This window comes from Crinia signifera, chromosome 5, assembly GCF_055691185.1.
Source record: "Crinia signifera chromosome 5, ASM5569118v1, whole genome shotgun sequence".
Lineage (NCBI taxonomy): Eukaryota > Metazoa > Chordata > Amphibia > Anura > Myobatrachidae > Crinia > Crinia signifera.
Window position 1 is genome coordinate 187,692,271 of NC_139221.1, and position 14,383 is coordinate 187,706,653.

The following is a 14,383-nucleotide window of genomic DNA, read 5'->3' on the forward strand; positions in this document are numbered from 1 at the left end:
GCACTTACCCAACAATCAGGCATTCGGCCATTCTCAAAATCGTCCCAAATGGATGACTGGTTCAGGATGAATGAGTCATGGACCGACCCAGGAAAGCCCACAACCAAATCCAAAAATCTCATTTTGGAATCACATACAGCCTGTACATTTAAAGAATGGAATTGTTTTCGATTTCGAAAACATTGCTCCAAATCTTTAGGTGCAGTGATTCTCACGTGGGTGTAGTCAATCGCTCCCAATACATTTGGGAATTTATTTTTACGGTAAAATCCAAATTTAATGTCTCTCCATCCACTGTCTGAATCTGGGAATTTAATTACCTGGCCTGTTAATTTACGGAAAGCCAATAGGACCTGGTTAATACAGCGTGACAATGTTGGCTGTGAAAAAACGCAAATCTGAGATAAATTAGGCTGGAATGTGCCTGACGCTAAGAAATTTAACCCAGCCAGCAATTTCTGAAAACCACTGACTGCATGGTTAGACCGTTTCCGTGGTTCCAGGTCGGCCTCCAACAGTTCATACAGCAGATATATTTCCTGAGATGACAAGCGAAAAGTTTGAATCACTTCCACCTCAGAAAGAGACTCCAAAACACGACGAGCACGGTAGTGCCGCGGCCTGGGAAATGAAAAATGCAACGCAGACTCACCCAATACAGCCATTTCCTGATCGTCATCTTGCTCACCTCTATGGGGACGAGTAATCATGCTACCCCCAGCATCAGCAAAACTGAATCAGTGAATGGCTCCATTTTTATAGTCTGTGATCACAATGGGAAACGAGTGAAGACCTACAAAAAACGAATTCCAAAACCAGCAGACTGCCAATGCTGTTTACTCCCTGAAGTCTCAGATATGAGTGATTTGATCATGAAGGAGATATGAATCATGGGTAAAAAAGATCACATGATGCCCCCGAGGATCATGGTTAAAAGTGAATGTTGCAAAATATTCCCGAATAAATAAAATATATATTTAATTACAAGTGTTACAGCTTTAATAATTAGTTATATAACATTAGTGGAAAAAAAGCGTTATTTCAGTTATGTTATTATTTATTAAATTCAAATTTAACTTTCATTGTGCATGTAAATGAAATCGTTAAAAAATGGCGATAAGTACACCGTGAAATGTACAGAAGGCTGCATAAAGTGAACATCGAATAGGTGATATATTAACGCCTTCTTCCAAAGGCGATAAATTAAAGATACCGCCCGAACAAAGCGAAAATATCGCTGAAAACTAAGCGAGAGGAACGAACATTAAAAAACAAGCGAAACATTATCGAAATACCAAAATTCTAACTTTGAATAGGTGAAACGTATCGAACATAGAAAATGAGCGAAAAAATAAGAAATTGCAAAAAAAACACAACTATCGGAGTACATTGAATACCGTCCTATGTATCTTAACTGGTGTGTAATATGCGTGATAAAATATCTTAAGATATCTTTCCGTGTGAATAGATGTTTTGGACATTCGGTGTATCATTCCGAATAATTGATCCCATTGTTTCAGTTCAAGGGAAAAGTTTAGGTCTTGTTCCCACTTAGTTTGCCATCTAGTTTTCATTTCCTCTTTTCCTTGAGTTAGAGCCTTATACCAAAAGGAGATTTCCGCTTTCTTTCGTGCTCCAGTTATTTGAGCCACCATCTCCCTTGGTATTGCCTCTTTCTCTTTATTCTGGAATATATTGGATTGCAACCAATGTCTTATTTGCAAATACTTATGAAAATCAAGGTTAGGAATGTCATACTTTCCTTTGATTTGCGAAAAAGTCATTAGTTGTTTATTACTGAGCAGGTCCGAGACTGTGCTAACTCCTTTATTCTTCCAGGTATTCAAATTTAAATTCGGTATGGCCTTAGCCATGGAGTTAATAGGGAGATGCCCTATCAGGGCTCCGAGTTTACCGATTTGATCCAAGTATTTGTGCCATGCTTTCAACCCCACCTCAACTGATCTTAGTGCATATTTGCATTGGCCCAAAAACGTAGAGGGGAGCCATATTAGGTCTTTCAAGGGGATGTTTCCTATGTCACCTTGATGTCTTTCTACCTCCACTACTCCGCTTATGCTTCCATTCCACTGGGTTATCTGGTCTAACAAAGCCGCTAGTTGATAACTTTCTAAACTAGGGAAGGCAAGACCCCCTCTGTTTTTTGGGAGAGTCAGGTACTTTTTGGCAATTCTGGATTTTTTATTATTCCATATATATTTATTTAATAGGGCATCAAATCTATAAAGCCAGTACTTGTTGACTTCTGGAATGTATTTAATAGTTAATGATTCAAGCACATTTTTAAATGTATCCCACATTTCCTCTGCATTCTTCCCTTCAAATAACTCCTCCCACTTAATTTCTTTTAGAGCTTCCCTGATTAATCGAAGTTAGCTTTTCTGAAGTTTAGTTTTTTAGCCGGTCCTGTATATTGTAGCTTAAAGAAGTTTATTTCCAGTGAAACCATGTTGTGGTCATTGTTCCCTAGGTGTTCAAATACTCTGGTGTTTGAAACTAAATCTGTTATTTGTTAATACTAAATCCAATAATGCCTCATTACGAGTTGGAGCTTCTACCGTTTGCGTGCTAAATTGATCTTTGAGCAAGCTTAGGAACTCACTGCTTTCAGCTGATTTACATGTCTCATTTTTCCAATCAATATCTGGTAAATTAAAATCCCCATTATTAGTACCTGCCCCTGATCTGATGATGATTTTTTTGATTTGGTTTAAGAGTAGAGACTCGTCCCTATCGTTCAGGTTTGGCGGTCTGTAGCATACCCTATTAAAATTGTATTATTGTTTTTTTTTATCATCAGTTATCTCTGCCCACACTGCCTCCGTGTTATCTTCTTCTGTATCTGAGCTCATAACTTTCCCACATGATGTTAAATCATTTTTTACATAAAGGCACCCCCCCCCCCCCGCGCCCTTTCTGATTTCCCTGTCTTTTCTGTAGAGCGCATATTCCTCCATGCTTAGTGCCCAGTTGTGTGACTCATTACACCATGTTTCTTTTATACCAATAATGTCATAGTCATCCCTAGTGACCATAGCTTCTAGTTCCCAATTTTTCCTGCTAAGCTTCTTGCATTAGCCAGTAAGCATTTGAGTTTGTATTTATTTTTAGATGTTTCCGTTGAGGCTTCATTGAGAACTCAATGCTCTATTGATTTCTTACTGACTCTAGTTTTTCTCCCCAACCCCCTTCTCCACCCTCCAATCTCATAATTGCCCATTCCTCCCTGTTCTGTATTACGTGCCCACTGCTGCTCCCTTTCCATTCAGGTGCAATCCGTCTCTGCCGTATAGATGGCGCCTGTCTGAAAAGTCCGACCAATGCTCTAGGAACCCAAACTCCTCTTTCCTACACCATCCCTTTAGCCCTGCGTTTAGCTCCATAAGCTCCCTCTGTCTTCCTGGACTAGCAGGTGGCACATGTAACGTGCAGAGTTTAGATTTGAGTTGGGTGTGTTCAAACTGAAATCTAAATTGCAGTGTAAAAATAAAGCAGCCAGTATTAACCATGCAAAGAAATAAAATAACGCACCCAAATCTAACACTCTCTGCACATATTACCAGCCCCACCTGCAGTGCACATGGTTTTTGTCCATTAAAGAAAGAGTTTGCTTTTGCAAACCAACCTTAATCACCCCCACTGTGTGATCATGGTTGGCTAATCAGCCTGCATAAAAGTCAGTTATCACCCAGGAAACAGGTGAGGTACCTGTGAGTCCCTACAGACAAAGAGTGTATGGTGATCAAATTAACTACAGAAAGAAGAGTTACGTTAAGAGAATTTTCTACTCTGGAAGTAAAGCCACATGCAACAACAGGAGACTAGTGCGGAAGTACATTCACAGTTTCCTAACCAATGGTAACTGACTACAGATGCCAGCTTTTTAGGCAGGGGGGGCTACCTGCGACCAAGAACTGGCACCTGGCCAGGATATTTTTCAAAAGAATCATTCCAGGACTAAAGGAAATGAGAGCGCTCTATTTAGCTTGTCGACTGTTTCAGGGAAAGATAAGAAACAAAGGGCCGATCATAAAATCCGACAACAGGAAGGTAGTTGCTTACATAAATCGACAAGGAGCCTCAGTATGATGAGATAAGCAAGATATCAACTGGAATGGTCAGTATAAAACGTAACAAATATTTCTGCAGTATTTTTATAGCCGGAAAGAAAAATATTGCAGCAGACTTTCTGAGCAGACATGCAATTCATCCAGTAGAATGTGAGTTAAAGAATCAAATTTTCAGAGACATATCACATGAATGTGGAAGACCACAGGTGGACCTAATAGCCACAGCCCACAACACAAAGCTTACAAACATTTTTTTTTTCAAGATACACCTAGATCATCAAGTGGTACAAGTAGACGCTCTCTCAGCCTCCTGGAAAATGAGCCTGGCATATGTTTTTCCTGTTTTCTCTGTTTGAGTATTAAGGAAGATAGGAAAGGAAGAGGCTACTCTAATAGCGATACTTCCATACTGGACAAGAAGGGCCTGGTTCCTGAAGGTCCTACAACTTTTTGTCGGTAGGCTCTTGAAATTGTCAGCAGCTCCCGACATTCTAAAACAAGATCATTGTTGTCCACCTCAACCAAAGTCATGGAACCTGATAGCATGGCTGCTAAAGTCAGAAATTTAGAAAAGTTAGGTGTCTCTAAGAACTTAGTGAGAACACTATTTACTTATTATTGGATGTGGAAAAAATGTTAGTTGGTGCATTGAAAATAGGAACCTAAATTTGATTCCCACAATACTTGGTTTCTTACAGACGGGGCTGGAGAAAGGTTTAACTACCAGTTCCTTAAAAATCTCTGCGCTAAAGGCCTGATTCTGGTTTACTTGCAAAAGCAAATTTTCTCTGTAGTGGACAAAACCATCTGCACTGCAGTTAGGGCAGATGCAAGATGTGCAGAGCGAGTTAGATTTGGGTGGGTTTGTACTTGAAAATCTGTATTGCAGTGTAAAAATAAAGCAGCCAGTATTTACTCTGCACAGGAACAAAATAACACTCAAATCTAACTCTGCACATATAACATCTGCGCCTCCTGCAGTGCACATGGTTTTATCCATTAAAGAGAGAGAATGCTTTTGCAAGTGAACCAGAATCGGGCCCTAAGTGTAATATTGGATGAAGCCATTGCCTGTAAAAAAAAAATATGTAATGAGATTTGTTCAGGCATCAAATTGCCCCATTGGAGGAACATACCCAGAAGTCAGTGCTGCCAAGGAGGAGTAAAGAAAAACATATTAACAGTTAATAATGTGTAATTTTAGCACCCCCTCCCCCTACTCTGTAATCAATGTGTATTTTGTTTTGTTTTTTGCCACCTTTCACTTTAGTTAGCTCTATTTTATTCATCCCCACCCCCATTGGCATATTGCCTCCCCTATATGCATAACACAACGGAGCAGATGTCAGGGGGTACTGACAATCCGTTCCCCTGGATGAGGCTAATCTCTAATTGCAGGGTTCAGTAAAATAGTACTTCAAGTGGAACAAAGTTTTCCCCTCCCCAAACTGTGATCCCTTGCACATGTGCTCCAGTTCTACAGCATTCTGGTATGCAATTGGTGGCAGTGCTGTTGGTAGTCAGAGACCACCGCATCACTGCAGTGCATTCCGAGAGCTAAAAAAAATGAACCGATCTTCATTTGTGCAGATTGGATCTTCTAATCGAATAGCTGGGTACAGGGCTGGGCAGTGCGTCACGTGATATGATCTGGCCAGGTAATGTACCCCCTCCATTCACATCACAGGCAAGTAGTTTAACACAAATGCTGTTTAACAATAATCACAAAATACAGATGTAGCTATAGTCATTGTTCCTGCGCAAATCGGCATGTGTGATTGTTGTAATCGATTATCACACTCATGCATCTAATTTGCTTCTGCAGGTCATAGAAATGCATTGAACTATGATTTGTGCGGCATAGTGATTACACACAGATGAGCACAGCTACATCTATATGCCTTAATGAGCTTTTCTGTTTAATAAGAAGGAACATAAAGTTTGTTAAGTTTTAATTATTGTGATATTGTAAACTGTTATATTTTTTTATTTTTTTTAGATTGCTCATTTTAAGCCAGTAAAAACAAAGAAGGATGTGTTCGAATTTCTGGTATGTATGGATATTTCTTGTATTCAATATAAGCAATGCATCTGTGCCTGAAGGGTTTTTTTTATTCATTTTAAAATGCCCTACATTGGGTTTGGTATGTGTTCTTGAAGTGGTGTTTTTGATACTCTTTATTACAAATTATAGTATATGCATATGTCCTAATTCCTGTAATTTCAATGCTTTCATATTGCTTTCATATTGTTTAGAAAAACTTTGAGGTGGCAAATGAGTCTGATGTTGCATTTGCAATAAAGATGGCAAAGATGTTTTCCAGAGCATTAAATAAATATAAAGAAGAGAAACTGGAAGAAATGGTAAGTCTTATCTGTATCGTTTTTTATATTATATTATATTTGTGCTATACAAATGGCGAGTTCTCTTTAAGATAAATGCCCTAATTGAATACCTGTATATTTTTGTCTTAAATATTGAACCAGCTGGAAACAGTGCTATGTGTCCACCCTGGATTTTAGTAAGGGGTAGAGGCACAAGCACTTTAGTAAGGGGTACAGGCACAAGAATATACCCAGCGCAAACAGTCCTATGTCTTAGGTAACCAAAGGTCCAAACAAATGTCCAGCTTCTCTTTAGGATCCAACCATGAATCCAATAGAATGCTTATGAGAAAAGAATGAGAGAAGCACACCAGTCAGCAAATGCATAAAAATATTTGACTATGTAATCAGCAAATGTACATTGGGGTATAGATAAAACAGCTTGCCATAGCAGTATTGCGGCACCTCAGCAGGAGCGTGTAAGATGTTGATTCACCGCTCCACCAGGCAGAGGGTCCAGAGCGGGATACCTCCAAGCGTACATGGACCGAGATGTACGTCGACTGTCAAGATAGCAGATGGTCATGCCCAACACGTTTAGTCATAGAGAAGGACTTCGTCAGGGGGTGTGTGCCAGGCCTGACAATATGACCTGTTAGATGTAAATGGTGGATGTAATACCTCACATTAGCTTAAAGAGGACAATGTTTAGCCAGAGCCAACAAAACTGTGGGATATTCTGTCATGGATTTGATTTTCCAACCAAAAGAAAGTCAGTCTTCCTTGTTATGGCTTTGTACTACTGTCAAATTGTTCTACACTTTTGTACCATTGACAAGACCTAAATCCCAAGAAACGTAGAAGTATGTGACCTAGGCACTTATACTGGTTTACTCGCAAAGGCAAATTCCTTCTCAAATGGACAAAACCATGTGCACTGCAGGTGGGGCAGATGTAACTTCTGCAGAGAGAATTAGATTTGGGGGCGGTTTTACTTCAAAGTGAGATCTATATTGCAGTGTAAAAATCTAATTCTCTCTGCACATCTTACATCTGCCCCCTTCCCCCTGCTGTGCTCATTGTCTTGTCCATTTGATAAGGAATTTGCCTTTGCGAGTGAACCAGAATAACCCCTGGTTCACACACCAGAAGGTTACAAGCCCTTGTCTTTTTTTTTTTTTTTTTTTTTATGACAGTCTGTTGTCCAGAGCAGTGGTTCTCAACCTCGGTCCTCAAGGACCCCCAACAGTGCACGTTTTCCAGGTCTCCACACAGAATCACAGGTGAATTAATTAGCTCCACCTATGATCTTTTAAAATGTGTCCGTGAATAATGAGTGCACCTGTGCAACTGCCAGGAGACCTGGAAAACGTGCACTGTTGGGGGTCCTTGAGGACCGAGGTTGAGAACCACTGGTCCAGAGCAATGCATTGGGTTGTGGATTGAGATTAATGCTTAACCATGTAGCAGATAATGGGGCATAGAGCAACGCTATAATACTTCCTGCTTCGCCGCATTAACATCTTGTCTGATGAAGCAGGGGAGCGCAAACTCCCCCCTCCGGCGATGTCCCCTCCTGGAGATAGCGCATCAGTGTAAACTAATGTGCTATATCCTTCCCCCCTGGCCGGCTGAACTGGGCATGAGCGGGATCTCGCTACTCATGCGAGATCCCCAGTGCCAACAGTAGGGACAGCGCTGTCCGGCTGACACAAAGCCAATAGCAGCAGCGGGCAGAATGGTCAGCGATGCTGACCGTTCATACATTCGGTCTGATATCATTTAGATAGAATCACTGATATGGACAGGGATATAGAACCCCTGTCATTTACCGCACCTCAGCTCCTTCATACATGGGGGAGAAGCAGTATCAGTGCATGTAATGTGCGCCGATACCCCGTTCTCCCCCATAACGAACCGTCCTATATCTGCGCCAATGTTGTAGTATTAAGTAGAGAAAAATACGGTACTTATGTATTATCAGGGCGCCCGATTTTTTCATCGGGTTGGAAAAATCCCGTCCATCGCATGCAACCAAATCGCGAATGCGATGCGATCGACGCGATTTTTCCATAGGAATCAATGTTAAATGGTTCCAAATGTTCCCTGACACCCCATTTCACATAAGGGGCAATGTTAAATGCCCCCCAGGCCCCCCCATTAGGTGTATGCCCCTTCATTATTAACGCCACCCCACCATCAACGCCAACCCGAAGCATGGCGAGCGCAGCGGTACGCGTTCTCCGACCTTTTCATACCCCCACTATCCACGTCAGCGTGGAGTTGATTTTATATAGTGTGGCGAGCGCATGCGGAATATGAGCCCGAAGCGTGGTGAGCGCACGCGGATTACTTAACATGTATTTTGCGTCCCCTCGTGGGGCGCGCTGCGCTCGCCACACTATATAAAGTTCCTCATCCCCTCGCGCGGCACGCTGCGCTCACCACGCTTCGGGTTGGCTGCGCTCTCAACACTATATAAAATCAACTCCACGCCGGCGTGGATAGTGAGGGTATGAAAATGTCGGAGGACGCATACCGCCGCCCCTCGCGGGCTCGCCACACTTCGAGTTGGCGTTGATGGTGGGGTGGCGTTAACAATGCGGGGGCATTTGGGCTAATACACCTAATGGGGGGGGCCCTGGGGGATATTTAACATTGCCCTAATGTGAAATCGGGTGTCAGGGACCATTTGGAACCAATTAACATTGATTCCTATGGGAAAATCGCATCGCATGCGCGATTTGGTCGCATGCGATGGACGCGATTTTACCGCAAAATCGCGTCCATCGCATCTGATTGTATGCCTTAAGTTAAGGCATACAATCAATCACATCGGGCACCCAGATAATACATAAGTACCAAAAATACACTTCGGGTTCCGGCATGGAGGAGTGAACAGCGTCTCCTCAGAGCTCCTTCTCCTGTCGCAGCTCCGGCACCAATTACACTGTCGGGTAACAGCAGAGAGCGCTCCTGCGCCCCCTGTCGGACAAGTACGGGCATGGAGAGGTTTTTGGGACCCCAGGGCACCCCAAGCAATCTCCTTCCCCGCAGCCACAAAGGCAGGAGAAGAGGCATGGAATAGAATATGGCGTCGGGTACAGACAACACCTTAAGGACACCAGCGGCTAAAAATCTGATTAAAGACACATCCCCTGATTCCATCAGCACCTTTGGTGCTACAGGTACCTCTCAATTTAATTATGAAGAACTCAGGGGCGGATTGGGGACTAAAAGTGGCCCTGGAAAATTTCTGGAAGTGGCCTCATAAGGGCCGCAAAAAAAATACAATGTAATGCCGATTACACGTCACACATCCATTAGTGACGCAGATAGCGGGTGACTGGGGAAGCTGGGGTGACGGAGATAGCGGGTGACTGGGGAAGCTGGGGTGACGCAGATAGCGGGTGACTGTCTGGGGAAGCTGGGGTGACTGGAGAGGCTATGATGACAGGGAGAGAGCAGCGGACAGGGGAAGCTGGTATGACAGGGAGATAGCAGGTATGTGTGTGTGTGTGTGTCTATATATATATATATATATATATATATATATATATGTATGTATATCACCCCCCCTGCAGCATCATCAACACCTCCACCTGCAGCATTACCCCGGGCAGGGCCGGTGCTAGGGTGTTCCGCGCCTCCCTGAAAACTATAAATTTGGGACACTTCTGGGCCTGCTGCTGGGAACGTGCTTTATACTGCCAGCATCGCTGCCTGTAATTCAGTTCACTGTTGATTGGTCGCAACAGTGTACAGCAGCAGAGCAGCAGTACATGGAGAGCACCTATCCAGTCCAGTGCCATACCCTGATGTGTATTTAAGAGGGTAAGAGAGACCAGGGGCAGAGAGGCAGAGAGAGAGACCAGGGGCAGAGAGGCAGAGAAAGAGAGAGAGACCAGGGGCAGAGAGGTAGAGAAAGAGAGAGAGACCAGGGGCAGAGAGGCAGAGAAAGAGAGAGAGAGACCAGGGGCAGAGAGGCAGAGAAGCAGAGAAAGAGAGAGACCAGGGACAGAGAGGCAGAGAAAGAGAGAGACCAGGGGCAGAGAGAGAGAGAGAGACCAGGGGCAGAGAGGCAGAGAAAGAAAGACCAGGGGCAGAGAAAGAAAGACCAGGGGCAGAGAGGCAGAGAAAGAGAGAGAGACCAGGGGCAGAGTGGCAGAGAAAGAGAGAGACCAGGGGCAGAGAGGCAGAAACAGAGAGAGACCAGGGGCAGAGAGGCAGAGAAAGAGACCAGGGGCAGAGAGGCAGAGAAAGAGAGAGACCAGGGGCAGAGAAAGAGAGAGACCAGGGGCAAAGAGAGAGAGAGACCAGGGGCAGAGAGGCAGAGAAAGAGACCAGGGGCAGAGAGGCAGAGAAAGAGACCAGGGGCAGAGAGGCAGAGAAAGAGACCAGGGGCAGAGAGGCAGAGAAAGAGACCAGGGGCAGAGAGAGAGAGAAAGAGCGAGAGAGAGAGAAAGAGCGAGAGAGACCAGGGGCAGAGAAAGAGAGAGACCAGGGGCAGAGAGGCAGAGAAAGTGAGAGAGAGCAGGGGCAGAGAGGCAGAGAAAGAGACCAGGGGCAGAGAGAGAGAGAGAGACCAGGGGCAGAGAGGCAGAGAAAGAGACCAGGGGCAGAGAGAGAGAGAGAGCAGGGGCAGAGAGGCAGAGAAAGAGAGACCAGGGGCAGAGAGAGAGAGAGAGCAGGGGCAGAGAGGCAGAGAGAGAGACCAGGGGCAGAGGCGCAGAGAAAAAGAGAGACCAGTGACACAGAGAGAAATAGAGAGAGTCAAGACCAGGGGCAAAGAGCGAGGCAGACGTGGAGAGAAAGGGGGGCATGTTTCCAGGTCACTAGTGGGTGACAGGGAGATATTGGTGGAAAAAGGAATCAGAGGGTGACAAAGGAGCGAGTGGGTAACTGCTATGAGGTGGGTGCATCCAGAAACATTCATACATTTTCTTACCATAGGCAAAGAGTGAGGGAGACATATGGGAGAGAGAGGGGGACAAATTCCCCAGTCACTATATTCTGCTCACCTGCTCCTGTGATGACCAGTGTCCCCGACTGTTGTACAGCTGGTCAGCAAATGGTGGTAATGTTACAGGTACCTCACTGCTTCTTATTCACGCCCATAACATCAAGCGTCAGTCTGGACACACACTTGTCAGCATACAGGCAGCAGGAGTCACTGGAGAAAGAAACTGGTGAGGTGATACAATAGAGGAGACCTAAGGACAGGTAAAAGTGTGACAGAAGGCAGAGGGAGACAGGGAGCAGGATGTACCAACCACTTGCGGTACATCCCGCCATCCATTGTGCCAATACTTTTCGCATATACACTGTGAGGGTACGAGTTCCTCAATCACTCAGACACCGAGCAGATGAAACCAGAAGAATGGTTTATTTTCCACAGCACGCACAAATAGACAATAAACAGTGGCAAAGGTAAATTGCAGAGTAGAAAGATATTCAGGTAGCAGGCCCAAACAGACAGTCCTTGTATAGTCACAGTCCCAGATCAGTTCCACAGGGCAAACTATCACTTGTCCACACAGCTGTGATAGCAGAAAACTGTATAAGTCCACAAAACACTGGCAACTCCACAGAAGCGAGGATGAGGCGTTCCACAAGACACAGGTAGAGCATACCTCTGAACCTTAAGACTGCGACTAACCTCCTTCCTCCTCTCTTCTCCTTCAGCTCTCTCTGGTCTCACCAAAAAACACTTTTTAAAACATTTCAAATTCCCACGGTGATCGCATCATCTGTGGGGTTGCCCAAGTTCCTGATTGGTGGATTCAAGCATAAGGTATATCCCACCTTCAATCCGCAGTTGTCCAACTGCTGCTCCCAACCCCTGCTGTGTCTGGTTCCACAAAGTCTGCTATAGCCCAGAGGTTTACAAAGAATTGTAAACCCCCCTGTGGAGATGGTTCCTCTGCTATCTCTTTCCTGTAAATAGCAGCAAAATAGCAGGGTAATTGGATCACCCCCTGTGGAGATTGCCTTTTGGGAGGACAGTTTATGATAACCCTTTTCCTGTCAGGGCACGGGCAAATGGTATCAATGGTATAATGCTTACATGAATAAAGTCCTGGGAAATACAGACATACATAGGGAACAATAGGGCTAAAATGTACATTAATTACTGTGGAGTAGAGGATGTCACAATTCACTTATCGCCAATGCAATTCCTTCACATTTCCTCCCCCACATTTTAGTCCATGTTCCTGGTGTCCTGGGTAATGGCAAGGGCTGGTCTCCTGGTGTTAGGTGGCACTGGGTCTGGTTCCTGCTGACGGGATAGGCCATCCGCGTTTCCATGATCTTTACCCTTTTTGTGAGAAATAGAGAAGTTGTACAGTTGTAGGGCTAAGCTCCACCTCAGTAACCGTCCATTGTCTCCAGCTGTACGTTGTAGAAAACTAAGGGGGTTATGATCTGTTACCACTGAAAACTCACGCCCATACACATAGGGCTGCAACTTCTTTAGTGCCCAGACGATGGCTAGGCACTCCTTTTCAATGGTGGCGTAGGCTATCTCGCGGGCAACTAGTTTTCGGGAAATAAAGGCAACTGGGTGCTCACACCCATCCTCCCCTATTTGACTTAGCACAGCTCCTATTCCACAAGCTGAAGCATCTGTTTGCACAATGAACCGCCGGCGGAAGTCAGGGTCGGCTAACACTGGGGACCGGGACAAGATGTCCTTAAGCTGGGAGAAAGCCTGCTCGCAGTCAGGGGTCCAGTCAATGTTTCGGGTGTACTTTTTGGTCGTTAGGTCAGTCAGTGGTTTGGCAATGGTGCTGTACTGAGGAACAAATTTACGATAGTACCCCGCTGTGCCCAGGAAGGCACGTACCTGTTTTTGGTTAGTGGGGTGAGGCCACTTCAGAATGGCCTCAATTTTTGCTGGTTCTGGACGAATACGGCCTCCCCCAACCCTGTGGCCAAGGTACAGCACCTCTGCCATCCCCATCTGACACTTATCCGGTCTGATTGTCAACCCTGCCTGGCTAATCTCTGCTAAAACCTGGGCTACATGCTGCAGATGATCCTCCCAGGTCTCACTAAAAATTGCTATATCATCCAGGTAGGCCTGGGCAAACTCCTGACACCCTGTCAGTATGCGATCTACTGTACGCTGGAAGGTGGCAGGGGCATTCTTCATCCCGAAGGGCATGTCAGTAAATTCAAAAAGCCCAAATGGGGTATTGAACGCTGACCTCTCCTGTGCCTCTCTGGTAAGGGGTATCTGCCAGTACCCCTTGCTAAGGTCCAGGGTGGACACATAGCGAGCCATCCCCAACCTGTCTAACAGCTCATCTACCCGGGGCATGGGGTATGCGTCTGTCACTGTCACCTCATTCAGCTTCCTATAGTCCACGCAGAAGCGTGTACTCCCATCCTTCTTGGGCACTAAGACCACGCTGGAGGCCCAGGGACTATTTGATGGCACAATGACCCCAAGCGCCAGCATTTCGTCTACCTCTTTTTTCATCATATTGAGCACCTCGGGATTCAGCCGATATGCTGGTTGCCTAATGGGCCGAGTTGCTCCGGTGTCGACATGATGGGCTGCTACATGAGTGCGTCCTGGCCTGCTAGTGAACTGAGGCCCCACTAGCTCCAAAACCTCCCTCATTTGTCGGGTCTGGGTTTCAGTTAACTGTGTGCCTATGGGCACGGCCTCCACCCCCACATCCTTCTTGGTTGCTGCCAGAATGTCAGGGATGGGGTCAGTCTCTGGGTCATCCATTGGTGGGCAGCAGATTGCCACAGCCCCTATTTCCCTGGTGACATATTTTTTTAATCTATTTATGTGGTAGGTGCCCACCCGCTTCCCGGTTTGATCTAGGGCAATGATATAATCTACCTGCCCCTGTCGGTCCACTACAGTATATGGCCCTGCCCAGGTCGCCTGTAACTTGTGCTTTCGTACAGGTACCAGTACCATCACTTTCTGACCCACTTCCAACTCC

The 14,383-nt window shown here is 45.2% G+C and overlaps 1 protein-coding gene across 12 annotated transcripts in view; it reads left to right on the plus strand.

Moving 5' to 3' along the window:
• The window catches only part of LOC146080731 (uncharacterized), a 258,773-nt gene that overhangs the window by 220,208 nt on the left and 24,182 nt on the right, over positions 1 to 14,383 (plus strand). For all 12 annotated transcript variants that reach the window (XM_083188317.1, XM_083188319.1, XM_083188314.1 and 9 more), the window contains 2 exons: positions 6,091 to 6,141; positions 6,348 to 6,455. In XM_083188317.1, coding sequence (XP_083044443.1) covers positions 6,091 to 6,141; positions 6,348 to 6,455 — 159 coding nt within the window. The remainder of the gene's footprint in view (positions 1 to 6,090; positions 6,142 to 6,347; positions 6,456 to 14,383) is intronic.